At 48.6% G+C, this 17,459-nt stretch overlaps 1 protein-coding gene across 1 annotated transcript in view; it reads right to left on the minus strand.

Moving 5' to 3' along the window:
* Positions 1-7,638: 7,638 nt before the first annotated feature.
* The window catches only part of LOC144767754 (killer cell lectin-like receptor subfamily B member 1B allele A), a 360,212-nt gene continuing 350,391 nt past the window's right edge, over positions 7,639-17,459 (minus strand). The window contains exon 6 of the mRNA XM_078651140.1: positions 7,639-7,854. Coding sequence (XP_078507266.1) covers positions 7,677-7,854 — 178 coding nt within the window. The 3' untranslated portion in view covers positions 7,639-7,676. The remainder of the gene's footprint in view (positions 7,855-17,459) is intronic.

A 17,459-nucleotide genomic window follows, 5' to 3' on the forward strand; every position in this document is an offset into this window, starting at 1 on the left:
GGACTAAGGGACCGATATAAGTAAATCTACTTTCCAAGGCCTCCCTTTTTTATTGCGAGGGACAACATGTACAGCAGGAAAATTGCATAAGTCTAATAATTTCGATCTTAGGGCCTCATTTAAATCGTTGCAGAGAAGAAAACAACATCAGAACAGCGACAGAGTTTCCTCTCTGCCAATATTATAGCCCATCCGGATAATATACAATTCGGGCGAACTGTAATTTGCAGACAATTCTGTCTCGCCGTGTTCAAACTGTCACGACTGCCTGATGGAGTAAGAAAAAACTGGCAGTAAGGGGCACGGAATAGGCCACAATTGGTGGTTTCGGGGGCATTGTTTTCTTTATTTAGAGAAGGATTTTCTTTTTGAAAATAAAAAACAACTTGTAAATTTGACATACAGCTCAGTCATGTTGATAGAGCCGTCTGCCAAACTTACAATGCATTGGTAAGAACCTCTGTGACACAGTTCCTCTAATTTCTAAAAATGCTGGACATTTTAAAATCTGGCAGGCGGTACCTCCATCAGGGGGGGATAGTAATTTTCTCCATTGTCCTGGCAGAGGATGGGCTGCCTGCCAAGATTTAAATGAGGCCCTTAATTTTTAATTATTACTATCTTCATCATCCTCAAATGTATTAAGTGCGTAACTGGAACTGAACCTTTATTAGGGTAAGCACATTGAATAATGCACTTCATTAGATTGACTAATACATATAAGGCAATAACAATCAAAATTACTCCAAACACAATTTTAAAGATCTTCATCCCAAAATTCCTGAATATCCTTCATGACCACGACCAGTTGCCCCTCAAGATGAAATCAAGTCATTCTTCCCACTGTCCTCATTGTGATCTATGTGTTCGTGTATGCTAGCAAGGTAATTTGGAGCTATAGACAATAATCAATACTAACTGTTGCACAGATCCCTTTCAACTCCACTGTAGAGGCCAGGAGGCAATCTTAAGCCATTCTATTCTGTAAGACCATGATTTTGTGGTCATCAAACTGATCAGTTAGTAACCCCAAATAAATAGCTGTATCGATGGCTACTTTGTAAACTATTTAGGAATAGCATTTAATTTCTCAAACAGCCTGCCGTAAACCATGCATGGGGAAAAGAATGGAGACAAATCTGTTTGTTTTAGAATTCTCATGGCTGCCCACCATTTATGGAAATGGTGAACAGAAGAATATGTGGTAATAGGGACAACAAAACCAGAGTAAGAAGCCCTGGCCCAGTCTTGAGACAGCCATGGATAGGCTTTAGTCCATCAGATGATGTGGACAACTATACCATGGGGAAGTCGGTGTTCATGCTGGGGCAATTCAGTGCTTAAGTACACACATGCACTTATGCTTCAGTGATTCTGGTCTGGCTACTCCTGTTACTCTTTGTTCCTGGCCTATAATTCACACTAAAGTATGACTGACGCAGCAGGCCACACAACATGAGGAATCTCTTTGTGGCTTTGCTAGATTGAGAGTGGAAGTAGATTGTGATTTTGCAGTTCCCCAGTCCAACACAGTCTGAGTTTGTGTGCTAGCATTAGCATGAGGCCCTGCAATTTGTTTGTCTGTCTAACACTCTAAGGGCCTTGCAATGAGAGGAGCTGACTTTATTAATATGCATAACCCTCTGAATGGTGAACAAGGTACTAAACTACTTGTAGTAGGCTTATTGTTTAGGCAGAGCCCATTTTAATGGCGTGTCCAGGTAGTGCCGAGATGTTGAGCTCCCCTGAGTTACCTCCTTAACTTACCTCAATAATTGGGTTTCAGAAGTTCTGGCCAATTTCAGAGATTTGGAAAAAGTTAAAATTCCGAGACACCATAAGTAATTGATCCTTGGGTCTTTCCAGACAGAGATGGAGCTGGTTTTAATGGTTTTGAAACATGGGACAAGCCAACCACAGAAAGGGAATACTGTCTATTTGGGTCCACAGAGTAACTGGACTGAGGCACACTCACACACATCATGAAATACATTTTTTGATTCCTAATTTATTGACTTCCCATTCAGTCTTAGGTCCTAATTACGAGTTTGGCGGTCCATCGGCCCTGCCACGCTAGACTGTAATACAGTTAACAGGAGTATGACCCATATACCTGATTAGGACTGGGTAAGGAAGGTACAATCAAAAACAATGTCCCAATAGGTAAAAATAAACAGTCAATTAAGCATGCATGCACATCGCATTGCTAAAAGGAAAGAAGGAGAACACTCTTTAAGTTTAAAGACAAGGTTGACCAGCTAGGACCCTGAGGCGGAAAGCCGGGGTGTCTAGTCTGCTACTAAAACGCTGTTGATTTTTTAAACTTGCTCATTTGCACATTAGAATTGTATTTTAAAACTCGATCTTTTGTTGACTGGTAAAACGCTCTAAACAGCGCCTGAAAAGGGAAGTCCTTTGTCCCTTTCAGTGCCGCTGCATCACGTGACACGGGGCCACGCCCACCCTCGTAGCCACGCCCACTCCAGGAAGCCTTATAGCGCTGCGCTTGCCAGAAGCCGGTGTTGACCAGCTAGGACCCTGAGGCGGAAAGCCGGGGTGTCTAGTCTGCTACTAAAACGCTGTTGATTTTTTAAACTTGCTCATTTGCACATTAGAATTGTATTTTAAAACTCGATCTTTTGTTGACTGGTAAAACGCTCTAAACAGCGCCTGAAAAGGGAAGTCCTTTGTCCCTTTCAGTGCCGCTGCATCACGTGACACGGGGCCACGCCCACCCTCGTAGCCACGCCCACTCCAGGAAGCCTTATAGCGCTGCGCTTGCCAGAAGCCGGTGTTGACCAGCTAGGACCCTGAGGCGGAAAGCCGGGGTGTCTAGTCTGCTACTAAAACGCTGTTGATTTTTTAAACTTGCTCATTTGCACATTAGAATTGTATTTTAAAACTCGATCTTTTGTTGACTGGTAAAACGCTCTAAACAGCGCCTGAAAAGGGAAGTCCTTTGTCCCTTTCAGTGCCGCTGCATCACGTGACACGGGGCCACGCCCACCCTCGTAGCCACGCCCACTCCAGGAAGCCTTATAGCGCTGCGCTTGCCAGAAGCCGGTGTTGACCAGCTAGGACCCTGAGGCGGAAAGCCGGGGTGTCTAGTCTGCTACTAAAACGCTGTTGATTTTTTAAACTTGCTCATTTGCACATTAGAATTGTATTTTAAAACTCGATCTTTTGTTGACTGGTAAAACGCTCTAAACAGCGCCTGAAAAGGGAAGTCCTTTGTCCCTTTCAGTGCCGCTGCATCACGTGACACGGGGCCACGCCCACTCCTCTCATCTCCTTTTACTATGCACAGGACCCGACAGCGCAGCGGTCGAGCGCAGCGGGCACGCCTTCAGCACGCCGAAGACACGCCAAAGACTAGCCCGTCTGTGCCCGTCCGTGTCAGGACGGGGCACGAGGGCGAGGCTCTCTCTCCAACTGCACCCTCCCGATTGGTAAAAACATCCTCCGCTTTGAGAGCGCTGCGCCCTACCCCTAAACCAAACTGCTCTCTGTCCAACCTTCACATAGTCGGAACCCATGTTTGCTCCGAGTGTAAACTATCCACTGACGTCCGGAAACCCTACTCTGACCCACCTAGGAGACGCAGGAAATGTAAAATCCCACGTAATAATGTACAGCCAACATACGTATTTTACAGTACAAACTGCAGATCATTGCCCAAGCACAAGCATGAAATCTTTAATCTCCTCACTGAAGAATGTCCTAGTGCCATCTTCCTAACCGAGACATGGTTACATGACAGTGCTGGCCCAGACGTTGCTATTGCCCTCCCTGACAATTACGCCATTGCCAGACTCGATAGGGAAAAACAGGTTGGGGGCGGGATAGCCATCATTTTTAACAGAGACTACAAATGTACTTTGGAACCTGTTCTAATTCCAGATTGTGAAGCGGGTCTTTTTAAAATTACCTTGAACCCTAATTTCACTATGTCAGGCCTTCTGATATATCGTCCACCAGGTAACCCCTCTCAATGGGTATCAAACTTCGCAAATCTTATTACCCCCTACTATATGTCATCTAGCAATTTCTCTTTGCTAGGTGATCTAAATTTACACCTGGAAGATCCCACCATCCCCTCATGCCATAATTTTCTGGAAGATCTAGCTGCACTGAATTTATCTATTATCAACTCCAGCCCCACTCATACAGCTGGCCACTTGTTGGACCCCATAATAACTAACATCAGTGAACTCACGTACATCGCCACCGTACCTTCTGGCTGGTCCGACCATCACCTCATCAGCTTTAGCATCTCTTTTCCACCCTCCCCTAGAGCGAAACAAAATACTACTGCCACTAATCGAAGGAATTGGAAGTCAGTCGACATAGACGCCTTAAATGAGGCACTCAAACTAAACCCTCCTAGCCCAAACTCCAACATGGACCACGTAGCAATTGAGACACAAAATTGGCTAACATATGCCGCTAATAGCTGTCTGCCTTCTACTCAAACCAAAGGGAGTAGACATCGTCCCCCGGCTCCATGGTTCAACGACAGCCTTAAAACCGAAAAGTCAAGATGCAAAGTATTAGAACGTAAATGGCGTAAAAAGTACGACCCTTATGCCAAAAAATGCTATCATGAAGCCAGAAACCACTATCACGCGGCATGTACAAAGGCAAGAGCGGCCTTCGTCTCAAAGGCAATCACCGAAGCAACTAACATGCCCAAAACTCTTTTTGCCAAAGTTAAGGAATTGGCGGGCGCACATACTACAGCCGCTGCACCCCCCTTAAGCGCTCAACAATGTCAGGCATTAGCTTGCTTCTTTACTGAGAAAATCGACAAAATTATCTCAGACATCAATACTAAAATATCTAATGATGATCCTCCCCCTCTGTCTAACCCCAGCCTACCTCAACCCACTACTGTTGACAACAACCTGCTGGAAGTCTGGCCGAATCTCTCATTAGAGAATCTCAAAGGAATCCTAAAAACTGTCAAATCCGGTTCCCCTAGGGACCCCATCCCTATTAAAATTATAAAACAATTGGATGACCAGTCCCTGAATATCATTGCCAACCTCTTAAACTTGTCCCTCGACCTCGCCACTGTCCCGGCCTTATGGAAGCACGCCATGGTGACACCCCTCTTGAAAAAGCCTAATGCTAACCCAGAAATACTGGCCAACTATAGGCCTATATCTCTGCTTCCTGCTTTTTCTAAGTGCCTCGAGAGACACGTACACTCCACGCTAGCCACTTTTGCAGAAGAAAACCTCCTACTCCACCCTTCGCAATCTGGTTTCAGGGCTGGTTTCTCGACGGAGACCGCCCTGTTAGGTGTCACTGAAAATATCCGACAACGTCTTGACCAAGGCCAAACGGTAGCACTTGTGCTGCTGGATCTAAGCGCGGCGTTCGACACCATCTCCCACGAAACGCTCCTTAGAGAATTACACACAAATGGCATAAGAGGAAAGGCTCTGGAATGGATCAAATCCTTTCTGGCAAACAGAACCTTTCAGATCGCATCAGAACAGGCCAAATCAGACACCTTACCCGCAGCTCATGGAGTGCCACAGGGGTCCATTCTGAGCCCTCTGTTTTTTAATATCTATCTCAAACCATTGGTAGAACTTGTTGAGAAGCTAGTGCTCACACTCATGAACTACGCTGACGACACCCAAATCATTTTTTCCTTGTCTAATTCTTGTCCCCACTCCCCGTCACTACTCAAGGAAGGATTACTAAAAATACTGAACTGGATGACAGCAAACCAGTTAAAACTGAACGGGGACAAGACGGAAATTCTGATTTTGGGAAAAGACAAAGATCTCTGGAACCCCGCGCATTGGCCAGAACAGATGGGTATTCTTCCTACCCCGGTGTCCCATGCTCGAAATCTGGGTTTTGTACTAGACAACGCCTTATCCATGGATAAGCAGGCCAGCAAAGTTACTGGAGTGTGTCTCACCATAACCAGATGGTTGAGAAAAATCCTATGGATGTTGCCTATGTCAACTCAGAAGACCGTAGTCAATGCCCTTATCACATCAAGGCTTGACTACGGCAACATCCTATATTTAGGCGCAAATAAATCTGTCATTGGACGACTACAAGTGGCGCAAAACGCTGCGGTCAGACTCCTGTGTAAGATTCCTAGGAACGCTGGTGTCTCGAACCATCGCCGAGACCTTCACTGGCTCAGGATTGAGAACAGAGTTCGCTTCAAGGCCTTGAACTACATGTTCAAAATAAAAACAGGAGGAGCTCCAAAATACCTCCAATCCCTTGCTTGCCTTTACACACCTAAGAGAAACCTCCGGTCCCAGACAGCAGCACGGTTCTGCATACCAAGGTTCAAACGTGTAAGATCAGGGGGCAGATCTTTTGCCTATCTTGGACCCTCCCTGTGGAACACGCTTCCTCCAAGCATTCGGAAGGAAGATAACTACCATAGCTTCAGAAAGCTTGTAAAGACTTGGTTGTTCGAACTATAATCCCTCAATGTTCCCTCCGTTTCTGTCTCTTCGCTTCTAGCTGTGTCTAGGCGCCGGGAAACCCTTCTTGGGTAGCTGTTGCGCCCTACAAATTGACAAAATAAATAAAATAAATAAGATAGTCAATTATCTTATTTATGATATACGTTCATGGTCAGTAATACACAGTTATTAAGCAGCACTGCATAAACTCAATTTCGTGACAACCATCTAAAACTTGGTGCTCTACAAAAGTGACTGTCGTGAAAGTGGCGACGCAAGTGAAAAAATCACACGACTTGCAGATCGCAAAATGTTATCTATGCGATAAAATGTCCATGCGAACTTCTCTACATTGGACAAACAACGCAGATGATCAAGCAACGTATCATCCAGCACAAAAGCAGGATAAACTGTAAAACACTGACGGCACCTCTAGTGGCACACTACCTAGAATTGGGACACGTGGACACAGATATTCTATGGCAAGTGGTGGAGAAACCCTCTCTGCCGATCCGTGGAGGGGACATCAGATCTCTACTTAATAAAGCGGAATGCAAGTGGATGACCATTTGTGATTCGGTGAACAATGGCCTCAATACAATCGATGAGTGGAATAGTACTGTCACCACGTGAAACCATCAAGCCCTCCTTCTGACTCTGTAACCAGTACCCCGTACTATCAAGCCCTCCTTCTGACTCTGTAATCAGTACCCCGAATTTTTGGCCTTTCCCTTCCGCTTAAATACCCGATCGCCTCCTCTCCCCCCCCCCTGCACCCTTGAAATAGCATTCTCATTTTGCGATTCCTTAATTGTGAATCGCAAAATGAGAATGGCTTCCTATTCATTCCTATGGGCCTCTAGGCCCATAGGAATCAATGGGGAGGGATTCCTTAATTGCGATTCGCAAATTGTGAATCGCAATTAAGGAAAAATAAGGAATCGCAAAAAAATGTGTGAATTGTTAATGCATAGCCGTTTGCGATTTCTTAATTGCGATTCCTTAATTTTCGCAATTAAGAAATCGCAAACGGAAACATTGATGCATGTGGCCGTTGGTGCTTAGTTATCAAAGTAGAAAACACGTGTTATCATGCAGATTTATAAATTTCAAGTTCTGACAAATTAATAATTTTATTCAACTGCAGCTGTCACTTTATGGGTTTTTCAAATTGCACACGAAGCTATAAATGGGCTCCCCAAATATTAGTTTCAAAGGGGTAATCACGTATTATGCTGTGCTGTCCTTGCTGTTAAAGTCATTGACTCCAGCTTTACACCCCAGAGCTGCAGTCTCTGCTTCCTTCTGGCAGATCCAGTGTAAACCATTGATGCAACGAGAGGATTCAAAGGAGCCTCTATTTAGCACTCCACACAGTTGTCCATTATAAGGGCCTGTAACACGGAACCTGTAAAATTAAGGACATTATTGTGAGACAGCGGCTGTCAATACCAATAAGACATTCTTCTATTCAAAAACATTGTCCTGACAGATATACAATGTAATAAAAGAAATGCTTCAGTGAGTATTGTCAATAACAAATATCTGCCACCTTTGGGTGTCACACATATGGAAGGATAAAGTTTCCCCTAAACTGGGTCTGCCCTTCCAGTTGAAGAATTTAAACTCCGGATCTGATTTTCCTCTTTACGGCGAATATATATATATATATATATATATATATAGAAGTGAAGTAATTCACAGATACATCTGTTCTCCTTTCACGGAAGCACAGTTGTGTATTGCTACATAAATTCCAGTAGGTACCTGCAAATAAAGGTGCAATATCTAAAGGCCTTTGACAAGTGTCTTTGCTCTGCAAAAGAGCTACTAAGAAAATATTAAATTCGGACTTGGTAATTGGTTAAAACCAAAACCGTAAGTAAGATTTTCGTAGGGTTGTACCTTCCAGTTCACAGATTTCTCTAAGTAAATAAAGACTAATCAGTATAATATACTTTTTCCACATTTTCTGCTGTTTGTTTCATGGTGTTTGGATATTACCATCAACCTTTAGTGGCGTTAACCTCACTCATATCACCATGCCTTGATGTGGGGTTATTGTTTCACTGAGACAGAAATACCAGATCATATTGTAGGATATACCACTGTTCTATAAATTTGATTTGTTGTGATATATGCTCATTTGTTTGGTTTGTGCACATTTTTCAAGGAAAATACGGGCTTTCATCAACTTGCATTGAGCCTGTCAATGGAAGCTGCCTAAACATCTGTGATGAAACTGTGTTGTGGCATCTAACGTATGCCTTTTGGAAATCACGTTACTCCACCAAAATAACAAATGTAATATATAATGGGACAAAAATATAGTGGCTATAATGTTGTGATGTCAAAAATATCTTCGACTTTGATATCACAGATAATATATTTTTTCAGTTCTTTAGTATTATTATTAATATGTTTTGTATTTGATGGAAAATATTTAATTGATAGTTTATAAAGTTTAGTTATTTTATATTTATGGATGATATTGAAGTGGCAGTAGAGGGTGTAAAGCATGTGCATTCCAACACTTTCCACAGCATGGTTTAGATTAGATGGAAGTAGTAAAGTTAGCCCCCTCACAGTTCAACCCCTTTCCCAATGTTCTTAAACTGGAGTGGGAATTGAAAGCATGACTTTAATGTTTAAAATTCTCTACAGTGTATTTAAACTTGGAGTTTGTTAATTTATGGTCTTGTAAATTAAACACTTGGATTACTGTGTTAATCTTTTATTCGGAATAACTATTCATTTTATAATCCTGGTTATTTTTTTATTTATGCTGTTAGTAGTTTTACAGGTGAAAGTAGTTTATATGTCAAAGTACAATCTTTTATATGTTTTGCTTTTCAAGCGAAAATCAAAGAAGGACATGCTGTTTTTGTAAGGTACGTTTTATTTATTATATGTAGTCATTTTAGTAATGTATACAAAAGGACTCCATAGGCATAGACTTCATAATACTGGTTGACTGATTGGACTGCCTTATCATTCTATTCCACCTTGTAGTAAGGAGGCAGACTCGTAGGTTGGGTTCTTGAAGTTTATTCTATTCATTCCCACACTTAGGGGTCGATCAGGATGGCGGACGGAAGAGCCACCGCGGCCCTGGAGTAGGCGGAAAAAGCCTTTTCCGTGTCCGCCTGCCGCGGATACTCCGTCCGCCATATCAGGATAGGAAAACGTGTCAAATTTCCGTCCGCGACGGAAAAACACGCTCCGCCGGCCAACTACACACGACCACGCGGCGGACGGAACACATCCGGACGCTCCGCCGTACGCACTGACGTCGAAGACCGTCCCCCAAATCAAGATGGCGGAAAACACACATAAAACCGCAGCGGAAAAACAACCTGTCTTAACACGGCGGAATCCCCACAGCGAACATAGGTGACACAGCCGAGATACCCACCGCAAGCTGACCACCACCATGGACCCGGCGCTACACGCTTTCCCGATGCTCTTCGCGATCCACCACGTCCTAGTCATGGCCTACTATGGACGACGACGCAGGTAAGGTACAAACCATTGGCTGTCTGGAGGGGAATACCAGCAAGGGACGTGACGTAGGGAGGGGGAGTGTCATGTTACCGAAACCACTGATGAGAAGCATATACGAATACACATTTGCAGTACGCAAGCAGGAATGACAACGACAGACCACGAGACTTGATAGACTACCTTTATTGTCCAAAATAGGGGTCAAATCACAGTGTATGCGTGAGCATGGGCAAAGTGGGCACCAGAGCAGGTACAACATAGCAGGCAACGAGAGGGCAGCATGCAGTATCAGAGCAACAACAGGGCATTGTGCATTACAGAGCAGGTACATCAGAGGCAGGTAACGAGAGGGCAGCATGCAGTATCAGAGCATCAACAGGGCATTGTGCATTACAGAGCAGGTACATCATAGGCAGGTAACGAGAGGGCAGCATGCAGCATCAGAGCATCAACAGGGCATTGTGCATTACAGAGCAGGTACATCAGAGGCAGGTAACGAGAGGGCAGCATGCAGTATCAGAGCATCAACAGGGCATTGTAGAGTACAGAGCAGGTACATCATAGGCAGCACGTGAGAGGGGCTAAGTGCATCAACAGTCCATTGCACAGAACAGGCCCATCAGAGGCAGCACGTGAGAGGGGCAAAGTGCATCAACAGTCCATTGCACAGAACAGGCCCATCAGAGGCAGCACGTGAGAGGGCCAAAGTGCATCAACAGTCCATTGCACAGAACAGGCCCATCAGAGGCAGCACGTGAGAGGGGCAGTATGCAGTATCAGAGCATCAACAGGGCATTGTGCATTACAGAGCAGGTACATCAGAGGCAGGTAACGAGAGGGCAGCATGCAGTATCAGAGCATCAACAGGGCATTGTAGAGTACAGAGCAGGTACATCATAGGCAGCACGTGAGAGGGGCTAAGTGCATCAACAGTCCATTGCACAGAACAGGCCCATCAGAGGCAGCACGTGAGAGGGGCAAAGTGCATCAACAGTCCATTGCACAGAACAGGCCCATCAGAGGCAGCACGTGAGAGGGCCAAAGTGCATCAACAGTCCATTGCACAGAACAGGCCCATCAGAGGCAGCACGTGAGAGGGGCAGTATGCAGTATCAGAGCATCAACAGGGCATTGTGCATTACAGAGCAGGTACATCATAGGCAGGTAACGAGAGGGCAGCATGCAGTATCAGAGCATCAACAGGGCATTGTGCATTACAGAGCAGGTACATCAGAGGCAGGTAACGAGAGGGCAGCATGCAGTATCAGAGCATCAACAGGGCATTGTGCATTACAGAGCAGGTACATCAGAGGCAGCACAACTACGTGTCCCTACCAACCCGTCACAGGGACCACAAGAGTGCCACGCAGTTCTCAATGGACACACCATGTGAATTAACATTTGAGTGAAGTGTACAGCACCTCACATCACAGATTCAGGGGGACTGCGTGAACTACCTGCCTCGGACACACTGGCAGCACCAGCAACAGGAGTGTGAGACACAGCCACAGCCCGAGTGACACACACATGGGCCACGGACCCAGACACACTGGCAGCACCAGCAACAGGAGTGTGAGACACAGCCACAGCCCGAGTGACACACACATGGGCCACGGACCCAGACACACTGGCAGCACCAGCAACAGGAGTGTGAGACACAGCCACAGCCCGAGTGACACACACATGGGCCACGGACCCAGACACACTGGCAGCACCAGCAACAGGAGTGTGAGACACAGCCACAGCCCGAGTGACACACACATGGGCCACGGACCCAGACACACTGGCAGCACCAGCAACAGGAGTGTGAGACACAGCCACAGATGTAGTCACTGACACGTGAGCCACTGACCCAGACAGACTGCCAGCACCAGAAACAGGAGTGTGCAACACAGCCACAGATCTTCTAACTGACACGTGAGCCATAGACCCAGATACACTGCCAGGACCTGCAACAGGAGAGGGCACAACTGACACTGTGCCACCATCTGATACATGAGAGTCAACTGCACCGGCGCCACTGGGACAACTGAAATGATGAGCCACAGGGCTGTATGGGCCAGGAGGCAGGGTGGGCCTGGGAGCTGGGGATAGCTCACCTAGAGCCAAATCGGGGTTTGCAGGTGTCAATGGTGTGTGTCTGCGTTTCTTAGGGAGGTGTGAGTGCACCCTGGACAGGACAGGACTGCCAAGTGGTGGGGACTCCAAAGAATCACCACCCAGCATAGGTGGAGCAACTGCTGCCGGGGATCTGGTTTCGGGGGACGTGCTGGAGCCTGCTTGTCGTTTGCTCTGTGCCTGCCGCCTGGACTCGGAATGATGTGTAATGGGGGATGCAACAACAGGGGACACCCTCCTCTGCTTCTGACTGGCCTGGATGGGAGTGGAGGTATGGGGGGACTCCGCCGCGGAGACATCAGTTTGGCGTTTAGTAGAAAACATCAGCCTCAGTGCAGCCAGGGGTGAAGTATGCCTGTCCTTGATTGCGCCATTGTCCATGCTAGATGCCTTGTCCGTAGGATGTGCCTTATCCTTAGGTGGAGTGTTGTCTCTGGATGTAGCCTGTGCCCTGCTCGCCGCCCTGTTCCTGCCAGCAGACTTGTCGTCTGTGGTGCACCTGCCTCCAGCAGACACCTGCTCCCTGTGTGTGTCCCTGCCCTTGGGAGTGTTCCTATCCACTGCTGTGGGCCTGCTCTTGGGAGTCTCCCTGCTCTTAGTAGGTGCCTTAGTCTTCTCACTGTCCTTGGGAGTGTTCCTATCCACTGCTGTGGGCCTGCTCTTCGGAGTCTCCCTGCTCTTAGTAGGTGCCTTAGTCTTCTCACTGTCCTTGGGAGTGTTCCTATCCACTGCTGTGGGCCTGCTCTTCGGAGTCTCCCTGCTCTTAGTAGGTGCCTTAGTCTTCTCACTGTCCTTGGGAGTGTTCCTATCCACTGCTGTGGGCCTGCTCTTGGGAGTCTCCCTGCTCTCAGTAGGTGCCTTAGTCTTCTCACTGTCCTTGGGAGTGTCCCTTACCTCTGCTGTGGGCCTGCTCTTGGGAGTCTCCCTGCTCTTAGTAGGTGCCTTAGTCTTCTCACTGTCCTTGGGAGTGTTCCTATCCACTGCTGTGGGCCTGCTCTTGGGAGTCTCCCTGCTCTCAGTAGGTGCCTTAGTCTTCTCACTGTCCTTGGGAGTGTCCCTTACCTCTGCTGTGGGCCTGCTCTTGGGAGTCTCCCTGCTCTTAGTAGGTGCCTTTGTCTTCTGACTGGCCTTGTCCAAGGAACAGTCCATGGACATGTGAGTATCCCTTGCCTTCGGAGTACCTTTCGTGTTGAATGCCTGTGTAGCTCCGGAAGGCATGTCCCCCAACAACACTTGTGGATCCTGTGTGTGTACTCCAGTGCATCTGACGTCGTCTACGTGAACAGATTTAGCTGATCTAGGGGATGGGGTCTGTGCCCTGCGTGCCCTGACGTGCTGTCTGACGCTGCTTCTAGTGCAATAACCTGTATTTGAGTCCTGCTCTGAATAATCACTACCCCCTGAGACATCCAGCGGTGTAGATGGGGAAACAGAAGTAGCACCCTGTTCATTCGACTGTACTATTGCAGACGACACACTGCTTGCCAATGACTGCACTGTCCTGTGTAGACCTGCAAGATCGCCATGCATCCCTTCCATGAATGCCACCACCTGCCCCAACTTCCTATCATGATCCTGGAAAGCATTTGTCATATTGGTCTGACCCACACACAGCTGTCGCAGCAGATCAACGGCCTCAGCACACAGTGCATTTTGGCTCACCGTGGCAGGGGCAGCGGTGCCTGCACCGAACGCCACTCTGCTCCCCCTACTCCTTCGGCCACGAACAATACATGGTGCAGTTGGCGGAAGTGTGGGCCCTGTGTGCTGTCTTCCGACAGAAGGTGATGAGTGCCCACTCCCAGTCTGTGACAACAGTGCAGGCTCACCAAGAGTGTCCGACGAGGAGGACGATGGTGTCTCCACATGCGAGTCCTCAGGGACGGTCCTGTCCCCCTCTCCGGCGCTGGCCTCCTCCGTGTCAGTCTGCGTGTGTGCGAAGTCTGAGCCGGACTCATTTCCTCGGCTACTCTCCACCGTCTGTGGCTGAGTGTCCTCTGTCAAAGCTGAAATGCACGGAAAAGATGTGTGAGTCATGGGCACACTCACGTACAGAAGGAACAGGATAGCCAAATCACATAGCAGACAAAGGTTCATGAGCCCTCATCCTGCACATGGCCCACCCCTACCAGTCATCCTCACATTTTCTGCCATGGGGACATGGACCACTAGGGGATGTGCTTTAACACTCAACTACTAAGCAAGTGGCGTGTCAACATGGCGGACCTGGATGTCAAATGAGTAACACCCAATGGGACCAAAATGCCATCACAGGCATACATACGCAACACGGAACTCAATAGTGTGTCTGTGCACCAATACATGCATAGCACTCACAAGTTTCCTACACAGACAGTATGCTCACCGCTAGTTTGCTGTTGATCGGCACTCAGACGTTCGGCCAGTTCAGGATGCGTCACTGCAATGATACGGTGCATGAGAGGGGTCATGGAGCGTCGGGCCAGACGGGGCGTCCTTGGAATCAGGCCCAGTGTTACTTCCGCTACATTCTTGCTCAGCCTGGAAATGTCGTCCCAGCGTTTGTGGCAGTGTGTATGTCGTCTGTTGCACACCCCCAATGCCCGTACTTCCCGTGCTATGGTCCTCCACAGGTCCTTGCGAAGGTGCAGCTTGACCTACCATGATGGGAGACAAAAGGGTTTAAGTCAGTGGACAGGTGGCCTGTCACACACATAGGGGCAAGACGTTACTGTCAGCAGCCATGCACAATCAGGAACATATGTCTAGCCCACACTACACAGCTAAGATATAAATAGGCCTGATCATTTGGCCCCCTCATGCACACCAACATGTCCCACACTGCACTTACCACCCGTCCCGGTGCGCCGTAGAGGCGTCCATAGTTGCGGAGTACACCGTCCACGAGGACATCAAGCTCCGCGGCAGTGAAGGGTCGAGACCGGATCTCTTTGCCACTCGACATGGCAAGATCACGGAGTATGGCACTAGAGCAGCAGTCGGTGGTCAGCTCAGCAGCAGCAGCAGCAGGTCGAGGTGATGGTCACAGGCAGCAGTCGGTGGTCAGCTCAGCAGCAGCAGCAGCAGGTCGAGGTGATGGTCACAGGCAGCAGTCGGTGGTCAGCTCAGCAGCAGCAGCAGCAGGTCGAGGTGATGGTCACAGGCAGCACTGGTCCCCAGGGTAGGAAGTTTCATTTTGGCCAAGACACATATATAGGGCCCTCAGCACGTGTCAGTGGCATACGTCGCCAGCAATTGGTCAGCCCTGGAAGCGTGATCGTGAAATGGGCCAATGACTGGCCCTGTTGTTGCGGTGCACAGCTTCCGCTACTTGCGATTGGCCGTATGCGGCCAGCGTCCCTCTTCCCATTGGCTGCATGTGCAGGGACCGTCACGGGCACACATCGGCAACCGCACGTGCAAGCTTCAGGCACGGATGCTTCAGTTGCAACAATGTACTATCACTGGCGCCTCCATGGCGGGGCACGTACACAGCGGGGGAGGTGCAGGCCTATACACCCTGCAGATGTACTCAATGGACATGCCAGTTCATGACCCCCCTTACAGTCACCTTGCATCATCCACCGTACACCGGCCGGAGCGGCCGGCCCATGAACAACCGCCGTGCCCGGCCATGAACACAACCGCCATGGCCGGGACCGGCGGTTGTTCATGGCCGGGACCGGCGGTTGTTCATGGCCGGGACCGGCGGTTGTTCATGGCCGGGACCGGCGGTTGTTCATGGCCGGGCACGGCGGTTGTTCATGGCCGGGCACGGCGGTTGTTCATGGCCGGGACCGGCGGTTGTTCATGGCCGGGCACGGCGGTTGTTCATGGCCGGGACCGGCGGTTGTTCATGGCCGGGCACGGCGGTTGTTCATGGCCGGGCACGGCGGTTGTTCATGGCCGGGCACGGCGGTTGTTCATGGCCGGGCACGGCGGTTGTTCATGGGCCGGCCGCTCCGGCCGGTGTACGGTGGATGATGCAAGGTGACTGTAAGGGGGGTCATGAACTGGCATGTCCATTGAGTACATCTGCAGGGTGTATAGGCCTGCACCTCCCCCGCTGTGTACGGGCCCCGCCATGGAGGCGCCAGTGATAGTACATTGTTGCAACTGAAGCATCCGTGCCTGAAGCTTGCACGTGCGGTTGCCGATGTGTGCCCGTGACGGTCCCTGCACATGCAGCCAATGGGAAGAGGGACGCAGGCCGCATTCGGCCTTTGGGAAGTAGCGGAAGTTGAGCACCGCCATGGCGGCGCCAAATATGTGATCTTGTCAGACGCTGCACCGTGATGTGTTGTGTGCAGTTGCGTCATGAGGGATGTGAGCGTGATTGTGAAAGGTCATATGTCATACAATATAGCATGTGTGTCCATACAATGGACATCGGTCGGCACACAATGGCCAACAGATGTGCATTCGTACGTGTTGACGTCGGGTTTGACCCTACAGACGTTGTTACATCTTCACAACTACACAGTACATCACGGCTGTGTGGCCAATTAATGCATCTGTTGTCAGTTTCTTGTTGTGTCGAGGTGACTACAGTGGTGGTGGTACACATGCATTCCGTGTATGTGATTTATACGTTCTGTCACCATGCATGTCATTACCGTATGCACATCATCATTGGTGGTGGCATTTGTGCTTGATGACATGGCGTGTGTAAACTTATCGTTTGTGTGCATGCAGTTGCATGAGTGTCTGTGATGTGTCTACGATACATTAGGGTGACGACTGGAGTTTTGTCAGTAAGGTACACATGTGATGGAGTTGTACACGTATGCGTCGTTTGTACGTTGACCTAAGTTACATCTCTCTCCCACACAGGAGGGCTCCAAATGTGCATCGCCCATACACTCAGCTGGAGGATATGGTAGACGAGGAGGTGATTCGGAAATTCAGGCTGGATCGACGTCGGTTGCTGGAGCTTGTGGCTCAATTGTCTCCTCATCTGCAGCCACGTAGAACGTATCCTGGCTCGTTTACACCCACTGCAAAGGTCATGGCGGTACTACATTTCTTCGCTACTGGCACATTTCAGTATACAGTTGGAGGTGCCGGGGGTATGTCACAGGCAATGTTCAGCACGGTTCTTCGGGATGTGTTAACAGCTATGATGCTGTACAAGGATGAGTACATACATTTCCCACGTCCGGAAGAGTTGCCAGCTGTCAAAGCTGGTTTCTATGCACTGGGCCACATACCTCACGTTGTGGGCTCAATTGATGGCACGCACATCGCGCTCATTCCACCACGGGCACGCGAACAAGTGTTCAGGAATCGCAAACACTTTCATTCGCTGAACGTGCAGGTGGTGTGCCTGGCGAGCAACATCATCTCCCATGTGTGTGCAAGATTTCCTGGATCCGCACATGACGCCCACATCATGCGAACCAGCAATGTCCC

Source organism: Lissotriton helveticus, chromosome 7 (genome assembly GCF_964261635.1).
Source record: "Lissotriton helveticus chromosome 7, aLisHel1.1, whole genome shotgun sequence".
Classification (NCBI taxonomy): Eukaryota; Metazoa; Chordata; class Amphibia; order Caudata; family Salamandridae; genus Lissotriton; species Lissotriton helveticus.